Source organism: Anabrus simplex, chromosome X (assembly GCF_040414725.1).
Source record: "Anabrus simplex isolate iqAnaSimp1 chromosome X, ASM4041472v1, whole genome shotgun sequence".
Lineage (NCBI taxonomy): Eukaryota > Metazoa > Arthropoda > Insecta > Orthoptera > Tettigoniidae > Anabrus > Anabrus simplex.
In genome coordinates this window covers 188024651-188049562 of record NC_090279.1, presented here as the reverse complement: position 1 = coordinate 188049562, position 24912 = coordinate 188024651, and the positions used below count along the sequence as shown (strand labels likewise).

Below are 24912 nucleotides of genomic sequence, written 5' to 3'. Positions count from 1 at the left end.
TCATTTCATCAAAATATTAAATTTTATGTAATGATCATTTTCATAATATTTCATTAGTTTCATTATTCATTGATATGGTGAATTAATAATATATTTATTGTAGCCAAATAGCCGTACAGAAAGAGAGAAATATAATACATTTATGTACACTGTACTCGCGCGCTTGCGCCTTGGATTGCATATTCTTTAATTGTTTCTGTTCTTTTGATGCAGAGTTCTACGTGGTAACGTTCACACATGTATCCACATAGTTTGCACTTACATGTCTCTGTCGGTTCATGGTATGAGGTGTTGGTACAAATTAGATGGTGGAAACCATGAACTGCCAGTCTTGTGAACACATGCCTCAACTCGAAGTTGGATGTTGTCCATGTCCGGTCTATCATGGCCCCAGTTCCAAAAAATTCTGAAGGAATGTCTTCTCTTTTTTTGTTGAGTGTTGCTAGAAGATTTTCTGATGCTCTGGTGTTGGGTAGGGTCAGGTGTGTTCTGAAGTCTTCAGTGAGGAAGGATTCTCGCGCTAGGAGGTAGACAAGTCTTGATCTTGTTGTCTTGGATACTCCGATCGCTCTTTTTATGTATAGAGCTTTTACTCTTTCTAGAGAGAATAGGTTCTTTTCTGTGAGGCACGGCCATATGATTTCTATCTCATATGTTAGTATAGGCATGATTTTTTATCTAAATAGCGCCATCGCCGTCTCTAGGCTGAGTGTTCTGATGTAGTTGATTTCGTGCATCGCCCGTACCGCCTGTATTGCTTTCTCTGTTACATGCTTTGTAAAGCATTTGGCACTTGTTTGCAGAGGAATGCCAAGGTACTTGAATTCGTTTACTACGGCTACTTTTTGCCTCTTTATGAAGATTTCTGCCATTGCTGGGATCTTTCCATCTTGCCTAAATACCATAATTTTTGTTTTTGATGTATTAATTCCAAACTTATGTTTGTAGCACCATTCCTCTATATCTTTTATCGCGTTTTGTAGTTTCGTGATGTCTCTTGATCCGATAACTATATCATCGGCGTAGGCGTACGATACTACATCTTCCTTATGGGTTATTCTCAATATTTCTTCTGCTGCCAGGATGAAAAGTAACGGGCTAATTGGGTCACCCTGTAATACCCCGTTCGTTTGAAGTATCGGTTCTGAGAGTGATATATTGTCAGAGATTCTTATTTTGTTCCATTGTAGTATCGTTTTTATGGTTTTAGTTCACACATTGTTTCTGTTGAGGGCTTCTTCCAGCTTCTGGATCACAAGTTCCCGATTGATAAGGTGGAATGCTTTTGTGAAGTCTATAAACACTACGTAAAACTTTTCTCTTTTTTCAAGAACTTCCCATATGTTATTGAGTAATAATTGTATGGCGTTAATAGCTGATCTTCCTTTCCTGAATCCGAATTGATTTTCTGGTAGATACTCATCTATTCCTTCTCTGACTTTCGCCACGACTGTTTTTGTGAATATCTTGAACGGTATGTTCTCCAGAGCGATGCCTCTGTATGTGTTAGTGTCATATTTGGTCACCATTTCCTTTATAGAGTACGGTACTTTAATAGTTGAATATCTCCATCTCTCCGGTATTGAGGCCGTCTCAATGCATCTATTGTATAAGTTTGTCCATGTAGGCAGTAGGAGATGAGCAGTGTCTTTTATGTACTCACTGTATATGTTGTCTGGTCCTGCGGCTTTGTTTTTCTTTGTGCTTGAGATGATGTTTTGGACTTCATTTGTTGTCAGCGGAGTCCATTCTGTTGGCGCTAGTGTATTGGTACTTTGATAATTTTCTGGGATGTTTGTTATTTCTTCTTTGTTGAGTATATTGCTAAAGTGTGTCATCCATTCTTCCATGTTTATACAGTGTGTCTGTGTTTGCTTCCTGGGACTTAGAGCGAGATATGGGTCTTTCTTTGCCTCTTCTACTATTCTTTTACCTTCTTCCTCCCAGCATATCCTTTTCTTTTCCCGCGCGAGCGTTTTATAGATACTTCTTTTTCTCTTGTATACCTGATAGAGTGTAAGGTTCTTCTTGTTCGTTTTTATTTCATGCAGGGCCTTCAGTACTTCTTTTCTTAGCAGGTAGCATTCCTGGTCGAACCATTGTTTCGCCTTTCGGTCTTTTCTTGGGGTTGCGGCTTGTATTAGCAATTCCTGTAGTGTTTGTGCCGCTTCTTCTAGTCTCGATTCTTCAGTGAGCGCTTGACTTGTCCTATTTTTTTCGACGTCAATTTTTCTTGATAATAGGCATTTTTGCTTGTTTGGCAATCGCCAATCTCCATTAATTTTCATTTTCATGGGGATATGCTTTCTTATTGGTGTGTGATTTACAGACCAGATAGGGGTTACTTCTCCTTTTATTACTTGTCCTTTTATGAGTGCAACATCTGTTACGCTTGTTCCGTTGGGAGATATGTAGGAGACTTAAACTGTAGGTTGGATGTACACAATTAGAAACCAAAACTAGTAATGGAAAAATTACAAGAAGATATGATGAGTTAGGATACAATTCTCCTTTAAATTGTAAGACAAACAAAAGATAGTGTTATATTGTTTTATTCCTTGAATTTACATCACGGATGAAGGGAATGGATATTTTTCCAGAAACATGTATGATGAAATAAATAATTTTCAATCATTAAAAGTGTATTGAGCAGGTGGACCCAACACAAACTATTTTAAATACTGTAGTTTCTTTAATAGATTGAATAGATCGACACTTGTTAAACTGTCTGATCATGGAGTACAGTTATTGAGAAAGTGAGCTTGTTGCTATACCGCGGAGAGGGGGGTTGATCAGTCAATGGCAGGTAAACAGGCCTGGCGCGTCCGATGAGAGAAACACTGCACTAGCACCATTGGCGACGCGTTGGATAAATTGTTTCATGATGTTTACATAGATGTAAAATAGTGATATTGCTTGATTAGCGACGCAACTTTCCTTTTTAAGACACACGGATGTGTAGGAATAGCTGCTTCAAGCCTCCCTGTGGGCGGGGGCGGTACAATGACACCCACGGTATCACCTGCCTGTTGTAAGAGGCGACTAAAAGGGGCCCCACGGGCTGTAAACTTTGGAGAGTGGGTTGGCGTTCATGGGGTCCTTACCTGAGTCCTGGCATTGCTTCCACTTGTGCCAGGCTCCTCAATTTCATCTATCCTATCCCACTTTCCTTGGTCAACTCTTGTTCTTTTCCGACTCCGGCGATATTAGGTATCGAGGGCTAGGGAGTCTTTGGTTTTCACGCCCTTCGTGGCCCTTGTCTTCCTTTGGTCAATACCGTCTTTTTTTCGAAGTGTCGGATCCCTTCCATTTTTTTTTCTCTCTGATTAGTGTTATATAGAGGACGGTTGCTTAGTTGTACTTCCTCTTGAAACAATAACCACCACCACCTGCTTCAAGAACGTGTTAGGCAGACTACTGTTATTAATGTCTTGACGTACTTTGCTGTTTACTTATCATATTAATTACATAAACTTGGCTACGTACGCCTATTGATGCTATACAAATCGTAGTTGCCATTGGTTCATTGCGGTTGATTACATCAGAACCGCAAAATCGTGAGATTAAAATCCACCGGGCGAGTTGGCCGTGCGGTTGGGAGCGCACAGCTGTGAGCTTGCTTCCGGGAGACAGTGGGTTCGAATCCCACTGTCGGCAGCCCTGAAGATGGTTTTCCGTGGTTTCCCATTTTCACACTAGGCAAATGCAGGGGCTGTACCTTCATTAAGGCCAGGGTCGCTTCCTTCCCATTCCTAAGCCTTTCCTATCTCATCGTTGCCATAAGACCTATCTGTGTCGGTGCGACGTAAAGCAAATAGCGAAAAAAAAGAAAGATTAAAACCCCTTCAAAACATACGGCAAATTTTAACCGCGTGCTCTGACAGTGCGGCTAATTTCGGGGCTGCTCGTGTCTATCGCAGGTCCAGTTGCCACCGATTTCTGGGCTATGTTTTCCCTGCTTCTTATATAGCCCCTCAGCTTGCACACCCGCCTTACGTCTTACAGCCCCGCGCCCTTCGTCCTGAAATTGAACCTCTTTGCTGGTTCCGGAGAACACCCGAGTGTTGATGTCAAAATTATCGCTGCGTGCGCGAATATACAGAGTTAACTAAAGGAATAGGCTCTTGAGAAACCATTTTACTAAGACATCTATTTCTAGGGGGGTTCGCTGAACACACAGAGCAGACCGCCACTGACTAACACTATACCAACACTCCCGGTCTAATCCTGGACCGAATTCTTGAACTGATTTCATCTGAGGAGCTGTCTAATACGAGAGGCCGCGGGCCCGATCAAGAAAGCCGAGCAATACGTCTACAGATCGAGTGATATCTGCAGGCCATCTGTATGGGCAAAAATGTAACTGATTTCATAAGAATCTACCTAAATAGTTTTAAAGGTCAGGTGACGGAAGAGTGAACGGCGCGCGCATCTGCCATTTTTTTGTGAAATCGGAGCTCGGCGGGGTATCAGTATAGAGGATCCCATACACTGGTGCGGTATGCCGTACTGTACGCCCGTCGCGCATACACGTAGATCGCAGGCGAGACCACTGCTACTGCAAACATGTGCTCAGATACGGAGCGAATTATAGAACTCGTGAACTTATGACACAAGTAGTTGTAATTACTACGACAATAGAAAGAACGATAAGATTTGGAAGGAAATGAGTGGAATATTACAGCCAAAATTGGTACTCCTTCCTCTGGAAGAATTGGTTTGTGGAGGGATGTTCGTCATTTTAGAAATGCCATTCTAATATTGTTTATGATCTCCTCTTAGAAGGCATTTCACAAGTAAAATCGCGTTTCATCTTTAAGCAGCTCAGGACTCAGAGTCTAGAATTCTCCTTGATTTTTCCTTTTAATTTTATTTTATGGACGTGTATGGTTATTCTACTGCGAAGGATGTAATACACTACAGACCACACAAAATGTATTCCGATGTTTGTACCATTAGAAATCATATATCATCGAGGTTTTATATTAGGCTCCAGTGCTAAACACGGAAACTTGAGATATGTGCTTAATGATATCATATAATGCTGTAGTAGTGGGGATGATCATGCTAGCATAGTGAGCACATAATTTTTTTCTTTACCTTCGTTTTCAGCCACTACCAATAGTAACGAAATTGCTTCTGTATAGTCGAAATGACAGGTGTTTTACACGGCAAACTGTGCAAGCAACATTGGCACCTCCGCGGCAAATTGTATCGTTGCAATACTGGTCGAGTGTAGCGTATTACCGCTCCAGTCTGTCCACCTTCATGTTCAGCTGTCATACATCTTTCGTGCCAGGCCTAAAGAGTATAAGTTTAAAATAGTTGCATTTCAGGACAGAAGTTTAAAAACAGAGACAGTATTAATGTAAGGGGTTTGAAATTAATAGGCCTACATCAACATATTTCAGAAAATTGTTTTTTCACTTTTAATAATACTTTTCTTCTGTTAACTTTTGAAAATTAAATCAGTAACTCGTATTATAGAGACCCAGTATAACATGACTCATACTCGCTGGCACGAACGATATGTCGTGCCACTGCCAACTGTACCTAATCACTACCGCTTATAGACTTGCAATTTCCTCGTTAACGACCGGCGCGCTTTTGAACCCTAGCTGGCTGTATTTCCATTCCTTGTCTGCAGAGTGCCAGGATATCCCCTAACTCGAAACACAGCGTTGTCAACACTCCGTTTTAACAGTATAGCCACTGAGAGCGAGCACAACGGTGTGCAGCTGTGGAACACTGGAAACCTTACAAGAGCGACCCGGCTCCAGGACCGGCACGCTTTTGAAGTTCTCCGCGTGGAGTGTTACTAACAAAGCAAGCATGCTATTGGTCATAGCAAAGGTGACTGTAGACCGTCATAAATGTGGTTACTGTCGTGGGGGTAGGGGTACTGCGTAACGTTTGAGTCGCCGATCGAGAACGAGGATATTGAGAGGATTATACCGCGCCGGGGTGTGGTATCCTAATACACTGTTCTCGCTCATCAATCCCAACACTTCTACATCCAGTTTTCCTCAGCCCCTGACGAGCTCGTTTGTGTGGAGATTGTCCATGTCTCCTATTTCTGTTATTCTCTCCTGACGCAGATAGACATTGACCTCAAAAGCACAATGGATATTCGTAAACGCTTTGCTTCAAAATGTCAGCAAATCAATACTTCATGTGGACATATCCTACATATTAGTAGGCCAGAACATTTTTACTGCCATCTCGTGCTTGTGTAAAGTCTCCCAAGGTGAGTCGGCGAATTATGAGATGTGAGTCACGCTGTATCATTCGTAACTTCATCAGGTAACTGAGCCCAGAAGTATTCAAAAATTCTGTGATATTCCTCTGGTATAACAGACGTGCCAAAACGTAACTTCGTCGCGCAACCTTAGCCCGCAACATGAACGATACGGAACGAGGTTCGCTGCGTTCCACTGCTTGTCGGTTTTCCCGCGTCACATCAAAGAGCTGCGCGCGTGGAAGTTACAGCGAGCTTGGACGTACACAGGACCTCGGCGCGTAACACGCATTCGCCTCTGTCTGCTTGATCAGTAAACATGGAGTGGACCGAGCAAAACACACTGCATTTTATTGAAATGTATAGAGCTAAGGACATTTTGTGGCTAGCTAGCTATCCCAGGCATTTCAACAAAATTTTAAGGAATGATGCCTGGAAGGAGCTGGCGACGGAACTTGATTAGATTTACAAAGTAGTGTTTCTGTGTTGAATAAACAATTAAAATAGATAATGTTTGATGTATGTAAGAGCCTTCGTGGCTCAGGCGGCAGCGCGCCGGCCTCTCACCACTGGGTTCCGTGGTTCAAATCCCGGTCACTCCATGTGAGATTTGTGCTGGACAAAGCGAAGACGGGACAGGTTTTTCTCCGGGTACTCCGGTTTCCCTGTCATATTTCATTCCAGCAACATTCTCCAATATCATTTCATTCCGTCTGTTATTCAGTGATCATTGCCCCGGAGGAGTGCGACAGGCTTCGGCAGCCGGCACAATTCCTATCCTCGCCGCTAGATGGGGGCTTCATTCATTCCATTCCTGACCCGGTCGAATGACTGGAAACAGGCTATGGATTTTTCAATGTTTGATGTATGTAACATAGAATATCCCAGCAATAAGTTCCTTACTTACGTTTATATTTTCTTTCAGTGCTTCAATCAGAGCTTGACACCTTCCGGTACGATAACACTAATCGACTGTTTGGATATTTTGAAAATATACTGCAGACTAGTGTATGAATCACCGGTTGCTAGAAATAGTACTGTCACTGCCAGTCTCTCTTACACCGCCACTCAAAGACACTCACACACAAACAATAAACAGACGCAGAAAACCAGCTCATACAGCACCACCTCAGCATCGAACCCAGACACCTACACACTCATCCCTCATCACGCAGTGCTTTAATTGCCTGGAATTAAACCACGTAGCAAATTCCTGCTCTAAACCTACCAGATGCAATAGGTGTGGTGGTTCTCACCGCCACACATTGCGAGGTACCACGAGCTCAGGCGAGGTGTGCCAACTGCCAAGGCAGTCATGCCGCCTCGTTTCCTGGCTGCCCATACATCAAGAGCGCAATTAAAGCACATTACAGACGATCCAGATATTTGCATCCTACCACCCAACCACCCCCACTACTCAACCTACCGACCCCACCACCTAAGCAACCGAACCCAGGACCTATGACTACTCACCCAGCACCGCCCACTCCAGATATAACCACACTCCTACAGCTCTTCCTACTCAACCTAATTTCATCCCAAACCGGGTCACTACCCACGCCCACCCCGTGAAACCATGCCACCCCCCAGTAACCGCCCTCACCAAGTCATTTTTCTCCACCAAGACAAGAGCAAGAATCATGAAATTTCTCACTTTCTAAAAGCAACCTTCTAGCCTATCAAGTCCACCTACATCCTAATACAGCCAAAGCACCCAATCAAAACCAGTACAACCTCCTAAAAATTCAGACTACCACAATTAAAGAAGCACTGGAAACAACCGGAAGTCGAGGTGGATATTCAAAAAAGCTGCAACTTCATATGCTTTCTAAATTTAAAGTATCTCAAACAGCCGATACTCGTGAATAAAATTTCATTCTAGCAAAACAATCCAGCGGTAAGGCCCGGTTAAACCAAAGTAACATCGGGCGTGGCTAAGGTTTGGATGGGTGACCACCCTGGCCTTGCCCTTACCGCTGGCTCAAAAGCAATTGGGAAACTTTTACTAACACCTAGCCATGGTCAATACGGTCAATAACGTCATGTTTAACCATATTACACACAACCGCACCCACAATACAGTAAAACTCCACCATTTATTATTATTATTATTATTATTATTATTATTATCTTCTATATATTTATTCTTTTTATACTTATTTTCACAAACAGGCCAGGTGAGGAGCGCGGCATAGCGCACCGGTACTGGCACCGCACTAGGCACCCCCTCGGGGGTGTCCAAACTGACATATGGTCTCTCTTACACCGAGATAGCCTTTCTGAATGTGGTATCCTTCTTAGCAACTTTAGGCCCTCTCAAATTGATGAGGTATTCAAAGTCTGTAGGTGACATTCTAGTAAAAGTTTTATAATGCCCACTAACTATCTGAAACCTCATGTCAGCCAGCAAATTCGAACCACCATGTGTAGTTCTACGTGAATATACCTGAGTTTGCCACCATCGCCTATGTTTCCGTTTCCGTTTGGTTGCATAATGCAAATAAATATAGGCTGCTGCAGCTGTGTCCATCTTTCAAAGCTACACTGTCTCAACTGGCGGAACGCTGGTAGGTTACGCGTTACGACTTGAGGCGCGGGATAGAAAAGTTTACCTCGCAACCGCGGTGCGTAACATTGCCCCGTTTAACCTTGGCGCGCGACGTGGTTACGTTACAGAGATAGGCGCGCATGTCTGTACCCGCCTTTAAATGTTACCCATACATACTTGCCAACTTTCCAGATTTAGGCGGGACACTCCCGATTTTCGTCAGTTTTTCCCGCCTCCCGAATATTCTATTATTTCTCCCGATTTTAGCTTTTTTTTTTTTTTTGTGAACTTCAAACATTTGTTTTCAAATCCCGCCATTTGAGCATTGAACGCCAGTGGCTGGAAGTCTTTCGCTCATTGGCCGCTTTCTAATGAAATATCGCCTTTTATTAATACAAGAAATGCGCTCGAATGTGCGATGTTTACTGAAACCTGTACGCTATATCGCGACGCATATATCGATTGTAAATTTCTCGTTCTCACGTGCTATGTTCGTGTTTGTTCAGTCTAGTCGATTCTAGAGACTAGTCGCTAGATTTGGAGTCTGTTTTAGTAATTTAGTGACAGAATTTCAAAGATAGTGACTAGAGCTTTTCTTGAGATTTTAGGAGCCATTTGGAGACGGTTCTGGCGATTTTTACCCCTGTATTGCGCAAGACATAAGGAACAAGTAGTTTTGACCAATTGTATCTCCTTATTTTTCCTGATTTTCATATCAAAATCTCCTGATATTTGGTTCTGTAAAGTTGCCAGTTATGCGGGTCATTTTTATGTATCTGTAATAGTTTCGGCAGCGTATAGGGTTCCGGATACGCATTTCTGTTGACTGCTCCAGTTTTTATTTAAAGGTGAAAGCCTTACTAAAGTCGGTCGAATTGTACCCGAGATTACCCTCTGTAGAGAGAAACTCACAAATTGTCTTTATAATATTCATATATATTATTAGCACATTTACAGTTGACTTAGTAAATGGCACTGTTGACGTCGTACATAGGAGGGAGTCGAGAAAATATAGCTGCAGAGAAGTGAATGCCTGAAAAGGATAAGTAAAAAGAAAACGGGCAGCGATCATAATGAAATGACATGGTACTGTATTGTAACCGTCTCACCGAATTCGATGTAAATCACGCTACAATTAACAAAGACAGAACATTCGTAAGACGTGTTTTAATGTGCCAATTTGTGGTCCGTACTAATTTATTCTCTATTTTGCCTGTCATTAGTTCTGCCATTGCGATTGTTTTGTCTGTTATTGTATGGGTCGCTGATGACACAGTTTATGGTCCATTCGGAATTACTCTCATTAACAGACCTTCTATTAGCGAAGTTAAATGACTGCTCTATTAGCATCGCGAGTCATTTAGCTTCAATAGTTTTTACAATGTGACTCATCTATCGATCAAGTAACTTCATTTCCAGAGGACTGTTTTCACACTGAAGTAAAGATATATAGTTTGACATGCATTGCATGTAAGCTTTGGGAAAGCATTCTTTCTGATTATATTAGACATGTTTGTGAAATTAATAACTGGTTCGATAGAAGGCAGTTCGCTCAACTTGTAGGATTCCAGCAAGATATAGCAGATATTTTGGATTCAGGAGGTCGAATGGACGGTATCGCGACTGACCTGTCTAAGGCATTTGATAGGGTGGATCATGGGAGACTACTGGCAAAAATGAGTGCAGTTGGACTAGACAAAAGAGTGACTGAATAGGTTGCTACATTTCTAGAAAATAGATCTCAGAGAATTAGTAGGCGAAGCTTTATCTATCCCTGTAATAATTAAGAGGGGAATTCATCAAGGCAGTATTATTGGACCTTTATGTTTTCTTACATATATAAATGACTAGCTGACGTAGCCGTACTTCGCTACGGGATTCTCAGAAAGACTGACTTTGTGGTTTTCCTAACTGAAGTCAACATAGATCATTAGAAAAACGTCAGTAGGACCCTTGTAATGTAGGAGTTTAGAGATTAAAAGCAATGTTATCATATAAAATACTCGATCAAATGAAAAACTACACATTTTCTCACTTTTAACAAACAGTCCTACGGTGCCGATCCAACCGTCCAAAGTTCCAGAGCTGGAATGACCAGGCCACAGACAGCCGTGAACGCTTCTCTGCCATTATTCCGTTAAATATGCATACTTCGCATTCCAATCAATGCCTCAGAGTAGGGAATGAATAACTCGAATGCTATGATGAACCAGTGTGTTATGTACCAGTAGTATCAGAAAATTTATGAAACAGAGGAATGACATGCTAAAGAAGGAAGTTAATTAACTCCCCAGCTACTTCCCGTCAATATTTAGGCAGACTGTTGCACTTGTACGACTGGGCAAGTTGGCCGTGTGATTAGGGGCGCGCAGCTGTGAGCTTGCATCCGGGAGATAGTGGATTCGAACCCCACTATCGGCAGCCCTGAAGATATTCCGTGGATTCCCATTTTCACACCAGACAAATGCTGGGGCTGTACCTTAATTAAGGTCAGGGCCTCTTCCTTCACACTCATTGCCCTTTCCTATCGCATCGTCGCCATAAGACCTTTCTGTGTCGGTGCGACGTAAAGCAAATGTTAAAAAATACTCGGTACGCAGCAGTAATCCTATCTATCGAAGATGAGTGGCAACAGAAGACCAAGCACATCACAACAAACAGTGGACGATGTAATGTTATTGTTGATCAATTTTATGAGCTTTCTATGTTGTAGTTCTTCACATTTGTTATTTATAGCGTAAACTGTAGTTCCTTATTCTCCGACTTTACATACCGATTTTCATTAAATCCTGTTTACCCATTTTCTCGTGACTCGGCGCTAAGGACTTGGTAACAAAAATCCAAATTCGTTAATATCTCTGATCATAGCCGGTATGGTAACAATGTACAAGACAAATAATCGGAAATATAATACTACATAACTTAAGTAGTATTTATCGATACGACCACTAATAACATAATTATTTGGAAATTAAATTTTAGGCCTACCCCTAAACTACCATTTTATTCAGGGTGAATAAAATTATTTATGGCCTAGATTGTAGCGACTTATTCCTCGACTTCCCCTACCGATTTTCGTGAAGATACGACCAGTAATAAATATTTGAGAATTCAATTTTAGGCCTTCCCCTAAACTACCATTTCAGTCAGCGTGAATAAAATTATTTATGGTCTAGATTGTAGCGACTTATTACCCGACTTTGTATAGCGATTTTCATTAAATTCTCTTCAGCCGTTGTCTCGTGATGCATGTGCATACATAACTTACATACAGACAGACAGACAGATAGACAGACAGAAATTACGGAAAAGTAAAAAGTGCATTTCCTTGTTATTGTGGGCACAACTGATACAGAAATACATCCTTTTTTAAATTCTGAGCAATGTACAGACAAAACTCTTATTTAATATACAGTATACTATAGATATGAGTAAAGGAGTGGAATCAGAGCTAAGGTTTTTTACGGATGATGTTATTCTCTATAGAGTAATAAATAAGTTACAAGATTGTGAGCAACTGCAAAATGACCTCGATAATGTTGTGAGATGGACAGTAGACAATGGTATGATGATAAACGGGGTTTAAAGTCAGGTTGTGAGTTTCACAAATAGGAAAAGTCCTCTCAGTTTTAATTACTGCGTTGATGGGGGTGAAAGTTCATTTTGGGAATCATTGTTAAGTACCTATATGTTTAATATAAGGAAAGATCTTCATTGGGGTAATCACATAAATAGGATTGTAAATGAAGGGTGCAGATCTCTGCACATGGTTATGAGGGTATTTAGAGGTTGTAGTAGGGATGTAAAGTGAGGGCATATAAGTCTTTTGTAAGTCCCCAACTAGAGTATGGTTCCACTGTATGGGACCATCACCAGGATTACTTGATACAAGAACCGAAAAAAGAAAAAAAAAATTCAAAGAAAGGCAGCTCGAGTTGTTCTGGGTGATTTCCGACAGAAGAGTAGCATTACGAAAATGTTACGAACTTCGGGCTGGGAAGAATTGGGAGAAAGACGAGCTGCTCGACTAAATGGTATGTTCCGAGTTGTGAGTGGAGAGATGGCGTGGAATGACATTAGTAGACGAATAAGTTTCAATGGTGTCTTTAAAAGTAGGAAATATCACACAATACGAAGATAAAATTGGGATTCAAAAGGACAAACTGGGGCAAATATTCGTTTATAGGAAGGGGGTTTAGTGATTAGAATAACCATAAAGTTAGTACATTATACGCTAGAGGTAGCATTGGCGCTGCAGTCGCGTGCGAAGTTGAACGAGCGCTCTGTGTGGCAAAAGATGGATTGTTTGGCACTGTCACTACTGGAGTTTCCCGATAAATTGAAATATATACTTCTCTGAAGGAAAATGCCAGTCTCCTGTGCAGCTTATGGCTGCATAGAGAGGTTCATAAAGGGCAATGGCGTATCATTTCACAGGTATGTTTCCTTAAAATTCATTTCTGTGCGTATAAAATAGTACTTTGCGTGACACTTATTGTCATGTGAATTGTCCTACTTGGGCTGACTTTGCGTCTGATTCCCCTGTCGGCGTGAATGAGATTCTTTGGATCTGTCTTTGAAGCCTGAAATTAAAGTTTTAGGAAATATAAGGGATGACATTTTCCTTTCACTGAATGGCCATGCCTTTGAAAGCGAATATGCAGAAAAATCATGTGCATGATACCGAGTGAGTGGCTGCGGGCTTTAGGTCACGTAGCTGTCAGCTTAAACCCCACTGTCGGCAGCCCTGAAGACGGTTTCCAATTTTTACACCTTAATTAAGGCCACAGTCTTTTCCTTCCCACTCCTAGCCCTTTCCTGTCCCATAGTCGCCGCAAGACCTATGTGTGTCGGTGCAACGTAAAGCAAATTGGTACAAAAAAGAAAATAAGAAAAGTTGTGCATGATGGCCTGGAATTGTGCTCCGTTTTTCAGTTTTCAGTTTCTGTGTGTATTTATAGTATTAAAAGCTAATTAATATATTTTCTGTATATACAGTTTGTTGCTTTCCCTTCGTACAATACGTGTAGCAGTCCCCATTCATGCCGTACCAGACTTTAAAATTTAGAGCCTAAATGTGCAACACCATGTGAACATGAGTCCTTTACTTTCGTGAATATTATTCCCTTAAATGACATATAGGACTATATACAACCATGATATGTAAATTATTGACCGTGCGAATTGGCAATGCGGTTAGGGCCACGCAGCATTAAGCTTGCTTTCGGGAAATAGTGGGTTAAAACCCCGCTGTCGGCAGCACTGAAGATGGTTTTCCGTGGATTCCCATTTTCACACCAGGCAAATGCTGGGGATGTACCTCATTTAAGCCCATGTGCGCTTCCTTCCTAGCCCTTTCCTATCCCATCGTCGCCATAAGGCCCATCTGTGTCGGTGCGATGTAAAGCAAATTGTAAAAATTATTGTATTTTTTCAGTTCTCTTCAATCCTATAATTTACCACTTTCCCTTTCCATTAACTGAAATCATTTTACAAGTTAAAATCTTAAAGCAAATCATACATTTCAGGAAAAGCTAAATAAAAACTCCATAATAGGCTGAAACCACAAGCGAGTGTCATATATCCACTTGTAATCGCATTTAGAAAACATCGATGATAATAATAATAATAATAATAATAATAATAATGGATTTACGTCTCACTAACTACTTACGCGGTTTTCAGAGACGCTGAGGTGTCGGAATTTTTTCCTACGTTTTTGCATGTGCCGGTAAATTTATCTACAAGAGGCTGATATATGTGAGCATCTTCAAGTATAACCGTACTGAGTCAGGCTCGAACCTGCCAACTTGGGCTCAGAAAGCAAGCGTCTAAACCGGCGATGACAATATTTTGTCTACTTTACCCCAAAACCTCGGCAACGCTTTTAGGCTAAAAACTCTCTCGTCCGCTTCGTACGAGAGAGGACATTTTCGGTCATTGGGCAGAATTATAGCAGTCCTGGCCATTTACACAAAAGCGAAATATACGTGCCCTCCTTCTAAACGCATGTTGTTAGAAGACAATATGAACAGCAAATTGATTTTGTATTACTTAACTGCAACTGAACAACGTCCTTTTTTATCACGCATTTCTTCTGTATTTATACTTTTAGGGCTTTCTTTTTACTGGAGAGAACTACGCAAGTATACTGTAGTATCTGAGAATGTTTACATATAAGAAATTAAAACCGTATCTATATCCACATAGTTTTAAAAGTCCCCAATTTATATTGATGAGTACGGCGGAGTTCTGAAAATGAACTGAGATTACGACTTCATCGCGTTGTATAAAACTGAACTCTGTTTACACATGTGTAGTTCAAATGTAATCGGAGTTTAAAAAAATGGACGTGGCAGCACCGCAAAACAAATGAAATACGAAATAGCTCGGCCCGTTGGATAATACTTAAATAGTGGGATTGACCTGGCCGTGACTGCCAACAAATGAAATACGAAATTGCCCTGACTGTCGAAGGAGGAGAAGAAGATAATATTGTAATCTCGCGAAGTAAACATGGAAGGAACTTCACACAGAAAGAAAAGGGCGATCTGGTGGATATTGTACTATCAAGGTACAAACATATAATATAAAATAAAAGAACCTATATGGTGACATCAAAGTTGAAAGAGAAAGCCGTTGACTTGTCAATGCTAAAGAGCTCTCCAACAACCATTTGAAAACTTACTGTAGCATAAAACCTAAGAGTTGTTAGGAACATACACATGGGTGACAGGGGATAATTTATTTGACTAGGTTTTTGTAGTGTGTCCCTTAACTTTAGTTCCAGTCGTTCCACAACATATTTCGATAAACGAAATCTTATTTTGAACATTTCACACAATTCAATAATCGGATTCCGTCTGTGCCGAAAGACGCGAGGAGCTCGTTGTAAAATCAACTCTTCATCAGACGAAAAGTCGGAATAATCTGACATCCCTGCTAAAGAAAATATATATGCTTTGTTTTGTAAACTTGAAACATAATAGAAAACTAAGTAAGAACATGTTGGTATAGCAGTAGGCTATTGTTTATATGATATTCACATAACCTCACTTCTGAAAAATCGAGCGATCTTTAGCATTATTTAACTACTAGCATTCAATATATTTATAACGCACCTCGATATTATTATGGTACGGTATTCTTACGCATATACGATACAAGGAAACACTTCTCAAGTCTTCAGGTCTAGTTCAATGTTTAATATGAATGATAATGATCTAAGTTCAAGGAGATTAACCGACGAATATTCGGCAGTCAAATCTGAACTTAGATCAAGACGAGATGATCTTAGGTTAGCGTTTATACAACGGAAAATCGAAGTTCAACTTGACTGGCAGCCATTTTTCCTCTTTAAACTCAGATCAAAAGTTTTATACAACCGGGCCCTAGTGTATTATGTACTAACTCTTATGAGAATAACCACGGTCGACTTTATGCGTCGCTCGGAGCGCAACGAGGGATCCAGTCGGCCGTGGTATAACTTACCAAGGGAGATGTTCAATAAATTCCCAGTTTCTTTGCAATCATTTAAGAAAAGGCTAGGAAAACAACAGATAGGGAATCTGCCACCTGGGCGACTGCCGTAAATGTAGATCACTAGTGATTGACAAATACAGTGGTAGAAATATTTATTGCATCACTATGAATTACTTTGTCTTTTTGTCTTTTATAGCTGTTTGCTTCAGGTTATACCAGTCCCATTGTTGAACGTTGTTAACATGTTCTTGCCTAAACAGTTTAACTTCTTCTCACATTTTTCCAATAATATACAACTTTGTTGTTGTTGTTTGTTTTTACAATGAAGCCAGTGTTTCTACAGTCATTTTGAGTCGAGACTTTGCAGCGAGAAGATGGGCAGGTCAGTAGAATTAACGCCATAAAAGAAAGCTTCAATACTTGCTTATTCATCTGTTGGTCTCACTACCAGCTTTTAATCAGTCTATGATTTCAAGATTACTGAATAAATGCAGGGAAAAAAGAAATGTTGATCGCGAGAAAGGAAGAGGTCGATAAAGAGCATCTACTGCCAAACAGGGCAGGGTATCGAAAACGCTATCGTTCAACGATCGTCGCCTTTCATCAAGTGAACTAAAGCGAGACTGGGAAGAAATATGGGACATCTCAGTAATCAGCAGAATTGTATGAAATAGACTACGGGAAGCTGGACTCTCAGCCTGTCGTCCTAGAAAGAAGCCTTTATTGACCAAGACAATTCGACAACAGCGGCTAAAATGGGCAAAAGCACCTGCGAAATAGACACCAGAGATGTGGAATAGAGTAATCTTTCCAGACGAGTCCAAATTTAATCTGCGTGGCTCAGATGGAAAACGGTTTGTGCGTCGAAGGGAAGGTGAAAAATGTTTGCTATAATGTGTAACACATATAGTCAAACACCCACAAGGACAGATGGTCTGGGGTTGCATTTCCAGTCACGGAGAAGGTCCTCTGGACTTCATAAAAATTGCACTGGCAATGTGGATGCCTGCATGAGCATCCTTGAAAGGAAGTTTATCTCAGTGATAAGAGACCAGTTTGGAGATGTTTCCAGTTGCATTTTTCAGGATGATTCCGTTCCTTGCCACAGTGCTTTGAAGGTGTGTCCTATGATAATTATTTGTACGAAGCAGATGACGTTCCTGGTTAATTGTCACATATTTCTACATTTCAGGTAAAGTCCTTCCTTAGACAAAATGGGGTTCGAGTGTTAGAGTGGCGTAGAAATAGAACAGTTGGAAGGTTTTGGGAAAAGCTATCTGCAAAAAAGAAGCCACGGAATAAACGGGAGACCTTTGTGCTTGTGTGGTTTCATAAACTGAGTGAGGAGTACATTAAAACGTTAATTCTTTCAATGCCTTCACGATGCTAAGAGGTGATTAAAGCGCGTGGTGGAACAACAAAGTATTAAATGGCAACATGTATCCGTATGAGACAATTGTGTATTTACAAACACTAAAATCGATCAGTGTTATGTTACAACATTAATATGCAGTGTTTCTTTCAACATTAGCATGCATATTTCAGAAGAGCAAACAGAATAGCTGACATATCCACTTACATGCATTTTTCAATAATGTATTAAATTTTTAAAAAAGATCTTTTTTATAGAAACAAAAATGATGAATGAAATAAAATTGACGAAAATTATTGCGTATATTCATTTCTGTTAGAAATAGAGAGAAACCAGGCCAATTTAGCTCAGTTATTCAGTGATTATAACAACGTGTTAATTATGAGAGGTGATGCAATAAATATTTCCACCACTGTATATAAAAAATGGTAGTGGCCTGTACCGAGCGAGTAAGCCGTGTGGTTAGGGCGCGCACTCTGAACTTGCATTTGGGAGATAGTGGGTTCGAACTCCACTGTCCGCTGCGCTGAAGATGGTTTTTCGTGGTTTCCATTTTCTCACCAGGCAAATGCGAGGGATGTACCTTAATTAAGACCACGGCCGCTTTCTTGCCACTCCTAGTCCTTTCCTATCCAATTGTCGCCAAAAGACCTATCTGTGTCGGTGCTACGTAAAGTCAATTGTAAAACAATGGTGGTAGCCTGTGCTAAGTGCTTTTGTATCAAGGTGTAGCTAAGCTCTAGGTTGCGATCAGCGGTATTCTGTAAGAAAGAAATCAGCGCTCGCACGTACATCGGTCTGTTTTCAGCCCGACTGTGTTGTACAAGAGTTAAAGCTGGGTAACCTTACGATATCTTATTCCCAAGTTGGAAATGATAGACGTTAATGTAGCGAGAACGATTGCTGGTTCAAACAGGCTGGAACAGTGATAGGAGGACACTCGGAACGAGGATGAACTCGACTGGATGAAGTTGTGCGTATAGACAGTCATGTGAGTCGAATGGAGGGGGATAGATTGCGTAGGGGAGTAACTGACTCGGCCATTGTAGAGCAGTGGTCTTCTGGCGGATTCGATCCCGGCTTGGTCCGAAAGTATTTGAAGGTGCTGTGAATTACGCCAGCCTCGTATCGGCAGATATTAGAACTCCTGCTGTACAATATTTTGGCACCTCGCTGTCTTCGAAATCCGTAAAAGTAGTTAGTGGAGCGTAAAATCGTTATTATTATTATATCAATAAGCATGCAGCGTGTGTGGTCTCTGTAAAAATGGTGCTTTGATAGGGTTATCGCGTGAGTATACCCAGACGTGACTTTTCAGTAATTGCAGAATATGCAGTGTCTGTAGCTGAGCAGAAATGCCTGTTCCAGAATACCACTGGTATTGGGAAGAATGAGTCTTGGGAGATATTACTGTCAGTTGTTACGTGAGGTATCGATTTTATGAAAATGCTGGAGTTATTACGTGCCTTCGTTTGTACATAATTTGATGTTTTTTTTTCCTGCTTTAATTATGTTTTTTAACTGGCAAGTACACAATATGTTTACTGCATGTAGGCAGCACTTGAAAAACAATGAGTTTGTTTAGAATGGCTGACAGGCGTAAGTGGGTGGTGATGTGTTATTCTGAGAAAGGAGCTCCATCGTGTGGGAGTGTGAAGACAGCCTTGTTGTGATATTCTCAGATCTCGAGTGTTGTAGGTAGGTGAACTACGCTACCTTAATGAAGTATGCAAGAACCGTGATTAACGTTTTCCTATTTTCGAACAGGTTGGTTTTTTCCTTGAAATAGGATCATTCACCCCAAACTGTCATCCCTTGTGTGCATGCATACATACCAGTGATGGGAAGAGTACAGTTACCTGAGACATATTTAACTCAATTATAAATTACTTTTTTCAACAAGTAATCCACGAACCTACTACGCTGGCGTACTAGGGGGAGAGGTGGTACTCCCACGTGGCGCATCCCAGGTGGTGGGTGGGTGACCAAGGGATGATCGAATTAGAACCATGAGACTACTTGTAATACGTACCACCACGCGGGGAACACCATGGATCGCTTTTACTTGCGCCTAGTACCACTATGTTAGGTACACAATAGGTTTGTGATTAGTAGCGACAGTGTGTGAATCAGGATGAGTTTTACAGTACCTGTGATTAGTATGACTCTATGAGTGTCACCATGGGTCTGCCTTGCCTATGATTAGTACTCACTATGTGAGTAACACCACGGGATAGTATGAGTCCCTGGGATTAGTACACCTATGTGAGGAACACCATAGGTTTGCGTTGCCCGTAAATGGCGCCGCAATGTGAGAAACACCATAGGTTTGCATTACATGTGCGTATTACAATATATGTGAGCAGTACCATAATGTGTGGAGTACCGCGAGTCTACGCTACTTTTGATTAGTACCGCAACATGGCAAACACCATGGTTTTACTTGCTTAGCGATAAGTACCATTATGAGGGGCCAATGACCTGGATTTTGGACCTCTTTAGACTACAAGCATCATTGATTCAGGATTGTGCTTTAGAAGCAGTCCCTTGGTCAGTAATATTGTTGTTTTACTTTAGTTTCTGGCTATGTGGGGCATTGCGGGTCGGATCCACTGATTGTTTTAAATTCATATCCATCCATTGATTCTTCGTATCACGTTTTGAATTCTGATCAGTGGATGATTTTGAACTTTTAAATTGTCATTGCATTTCGTCTAATTTCGTACCATTCATGGCCGATGACCTAGATGTTAGTAAACAACAAGCATCATCATCATCATCATCATCATCATCTCAACAAGTAATCAGTAAAATTACAATTACTTTACAGAACGCTAATCTTAAGGAAATAACAGACTTTTTTTTTTTGCATCGGGCTGTAACAATACCAATCTTTGCAAAGAAAATATACTAATTCATTTTGTGTCTCTTCTTAATTTAGCATCATTAAGTGGCTGTCGTCACAGAGTGAGACTAAACATGATACCTTGGAACTTTTGAAATAACCCTTTGCATCATGTGTATATTAGCTAGTAATCTGTAGCGTTCCAGATAATTTTCCATTTACATTACAAATAACATGATTTGTTCTTAAAATTCTCATTTTGAAGCCTCGACCTCTTTGGAGGGAATATATCTTTGCATTTACTGTAAAGACGCCTTACAGCAGCACTTGAAGGAATACTTTTGTTTAATTTTAAGAATGTCGTTGGGATAAGTATTTGGAAGTAGCGGACAGGTAAGAAAGTACCTTATCCAGAACGTTTGAAGCTACTGGTTGTGCTGTAATAGAATTGTAAAACGTTATCTTCATCGTCATTTATTTTTTCCATGTTTCTGTTTCCGTGCGATGAATAGCAAATGCTGGAATGTAACGATTACAATTTTTATTTCAGAAAGTAAATTACAAGTAAAAATTACTAAGAAAGTAATCGTTATAAGTAATTCGAATAATTTTACTCAATTACTTCCCATCTCTGATACATACATTATAATTATAGAATGTTGTGTCTTTCAGCAATCTGCTTATACGTGATCTATCCTCCTCCCTTCGCCTCACATGACCCTACGTGACCTTGTAATATTAGCGCAGAGTTGTAGCATTTCATTTATTGACTCAAGTAAATTTCAGGAGCCAAGATTAAAGCGTGGAATGCTTGAAAAAGAGAGGGAGGGAACTATTTTGAAACAAAGGGTTGTAGACAATCTTCTCTTCATGAAATTCCAAGAGAAGTTACAGCTGAAAGGGAAGAAAGTAAATCTCTTAAATTTGCTTATATTATTGTCTAAGCCCGAAAAACATTTGGAAAATCTGACTAGTATGGCGACAGTCTTGAAATTAAGCATATGTATGTAAGGACAAAGGTAACGAAAAAGAAATAAGTAAAAGTGATGGAAGTAATATTGGATTAGGAAATAATACATGGAAAAAAGTAGCACGTTATTCTGCAAAATATATATGATAAACCATTCTTAATGGCCTCGTAATTCACAGTGTCTCTTTCTGAAAAAATACTCCGTACATTGGGAAGCGATTGTAGTCGCTTCTTTTAACATAACGTCTCACATAATAAATTTACCATTAATTACGCAATATATAAAGTTTTTCTGAATGACTGACATTGTATTAGTGACTAGCCTATATTGAAGGCTAAAACATACGTTATTCAAATATGGAATATAAAATGCTCACACTAGTGCTAAAAGTGTCAACTGTTATCTAGGAGAACCGTTCTATTTTACAGTAAGAAACTATGCTAATGATGTTTACACAGAATGTTATGGTTAGATCGTATGATATTTAACTTGCATTTTTAGTACATTATTATATATGTTTATTATTAATTTACAGTATTGTATTTCACTTATTTTAACAATTATGTGCTACTTTTTGAATATCAGGCATTATTTAAATCAGGAACAAATATACTTTTTTTGTGCTGTTGTAATTGATCCGACATTTAGGTTTGGGGATAATTCTGTGCAGCCTCATCGAGCCCACAGTTCCCTATTTGAGGTGTCAGAGGAACTGTTCCGATTTTTATTTTTTATCCTTTTTGTGGATACAAAATTCATCTAAATTGAATATCAGATATAGTTATAACTACATTGTAAGGTTCAATATTATTAATGCGAAACCACTTATATCGGCATTAGCGAGGAGTTACCACGATAATTAACGCTGAATATACACTTCCAATTTATGTAATTTATTTTCGTACTTTGTCAACTGCCAGCCTCTTATTCCATCCTTCCTTGTTTGTAAGACATTACTTGTTCAGTAAAGGAATTAAGAGGTGCAACATTCTGAAATAGGAATGGCTCTGTCAACATGAATGAAAAGAACATTTTTAAAACGTGAGAAACTTATCGTGAATGGTGGGTATATACTTGAATTGCAGAAGATTACTTTTTTCGAGAAATGTGTAGTTGTTGGAAATATTGTGCAAATCTTTCTTAAGATTACATCTCGTACTCAAACATGTTTTGAAATGTTTATTTGTACGGCAAAGTAATGAAATTCATTCATTATTAAATGCTTTACACCATCCTAGGGTAGGATGAATAAATGAACTAGTAATTAAATATACAATATAAACAAGGTAGCCATTTTGTTGAATTATAATTTAATTTAATCGACTTTCCCGTTACTGTGAAGAGACTTTCTGATCTTTTATAATACTATCAGTTATGCTATCAATCATGCTTACATTTTATTTAAATATATCAGAGAACATAAGATATTTATTGACTCCATATTTCAATTAACGTAAGTGTAATTTCTTAATAATAAGTGAGAAATTACTTTCTTTTCTAGAATAAAGACACTAATTGTTACTTGGTACGCATTCTGGTATCAGTTATGATGATAGAGAAACTAACTGTTATTTACTTGAGATGTCACGTGGACTGGTACTTACTGTCATGTTGGTTTGTCAGTGTCTTCTTGGGCACTGATCTTGTGTCCAGCCTCCCATGTATGTTTATAGGTGCAGCAGCTGGGACTCTGTGGCCTTGCCTGACCTTATAGAGTTGCCTCTACAGGGCTGTCCAACCAATGTTTTGTCGTGTGACTTATCAATCCATACATGATAGATACTCCATCAGATTGGGCAAACTGTTACTCGCTTATTTTTTAGATGGTAAAATTACTGTTCTATCATTTCAGCCTTGTAGCAGCTCGGTATGTTGTCAACGGGGCTGGAATTTGTATGGAATTACAGATATTTGTTGTTTTGTGCGGTTCCTTGGCAGACTGGCCAGTGTCGATGCCTTCGGTCCAGAGGGCATCCTGTTCGACTAGCAGCCGGGTCGGGAATTTTAATCGCGATTTGTTAATTCCAGTGTTGGGAACTAATTGAGTAAAAGAAATCGAAATCACTTGTAACGATTCCTTTTTTTAAAAGGAAATTGACTATAATAATTACTTTTTACAAAATATAATTGTTACTTATAATTTACTTCTTGAAATAAAATTGTCTGTGTTCAGTCTCATCCTTGGCTTTGACAATATGAAAGTGACTAGAGGTATGAGCTATGCTTGTAATGCCATTCCTTATGCTGCCAGTCCCAGTTATGAATGGTGTGAAAATGTTGCTCATAGGGTCGGTTGGTCTATGCATTTCAGTGGGTTTGGCTTGTTAGCAACTTCTGGCTTAGTGAGGAAAGGTGTTTTTTTTTGCTTTACGTCGCAACGACACAGATAGGTCTTATGGCGACGATGGGACATGAAAGGGCTAGGAGTGGGGAGGAAGCGGCCGTGGACTTAATTAAGGTATAGCCCTAGCATTTGCCTGGTGTGAACATGGGAAACCACGGAAAACCATCTTCAGGGCTGCCGACAGTGGGGTTCGAACCCATTATCTCCCGAATACTGGATACTGGCTCCACTTAAACGACTGTAGTTATCGACCTCGGTAGAGTGAGGAAAGCAACAGGAAATTACCTCACTCCTCATTTCTCCAATACACCCTGTGGGTGGGGGTTGCAGATGAAGAGTACACCCGCGGTATCCCCTGCCTGTCGTAAGAGGCGACTAAAAGGGGCCCCAAGGGTTCTCAACTTGGGAGCGTAGTTTGGCGACCACGGGGCCGTTAGCTGAGTCCTGGCATTGCTTCCACTTACTTTTGCCAGGCTCCTCATTTTCATCTATCGTGTCCGACTTCCCTTGGTCAACTCTTGTTCTTTTCCTACCCTGCGGTATTAGAGTATTCGAGGCCTAGGGAATCTTTCATTTTCCCGCCCTTCGTGGCTCTTGCTTTTCTTCGTCCGTTACTTCATTTTTCGAAGTGACGAATCCCTTCTTTTTTCTCTCTGTCTACCCCCTGTGGGTGGGGCACGCAAACGAAGAATACACCAACGGTATCCCTTGCCTGTCGTAAGAGGCGACCAAGGGATGATTGTATTAGAACCATGAAACTACTTGTGATTAGTACCATCAAGCGGGGAACACCATGGGTCGCCTTTACTTGCGAGTAAACCGAGCTCGATAGCTGCAGTCGCTTAAGTGCGGCCAGTATCCAGTATTCGGGAGATAGTAGGTTCGAACCCCACTGTCGGCAGCCCTAAAAATGGTTTTCCGTGGTTTCCCATTTTCACACCAGGCAAGTGCTGGGGCTGTACCTTAATTAAGGCCACGGCCGCTTCCTACCCACTCCTAGCCCTTTCCTGTCCCATCGTCGCCATAAGACCTATCTGTGTCGGTGCGACGTAAAGCAACTAGAAAAAAAATCTTGCGAGTAGTACTACTATATTAGGTACACAATAGTTTGT

At 40.4% G+C, this 24912-nt stretch overlaps 2 protein-coding genes across 2 annotated transcripts in view; one reads left to right on the top strand and one right to left on the bottom strand.

Moving 5' to 3' along the window:
* Positions 1–23121, bottom strand: part of LOC136886432 (adhesive plaque matrix protein 2) — a 90331-nt gene extending 67210 nt beyond the window's left edge. The window contains exon 1 of the mRNA XM_067159206.2: positions 23061–23121. Coding sequence (XP_067015307.2) covers positions 23061–23066 — 6 coding nt within the window. The 5' untranslated portion in view covers positions 23067–23121. The remainder of the gene's footprint in view (positions 1–23060) is intronic.
* The window catches only part of LOC136885883 (myotubularin-related protein 3), a 339670-nt gene that overhangs the window by 82011 nt on the left and 232747 nt on the right, over positions 1–24912 (top strand). The gene's annotated exons all lie outside the window — the stretch shown is intronic.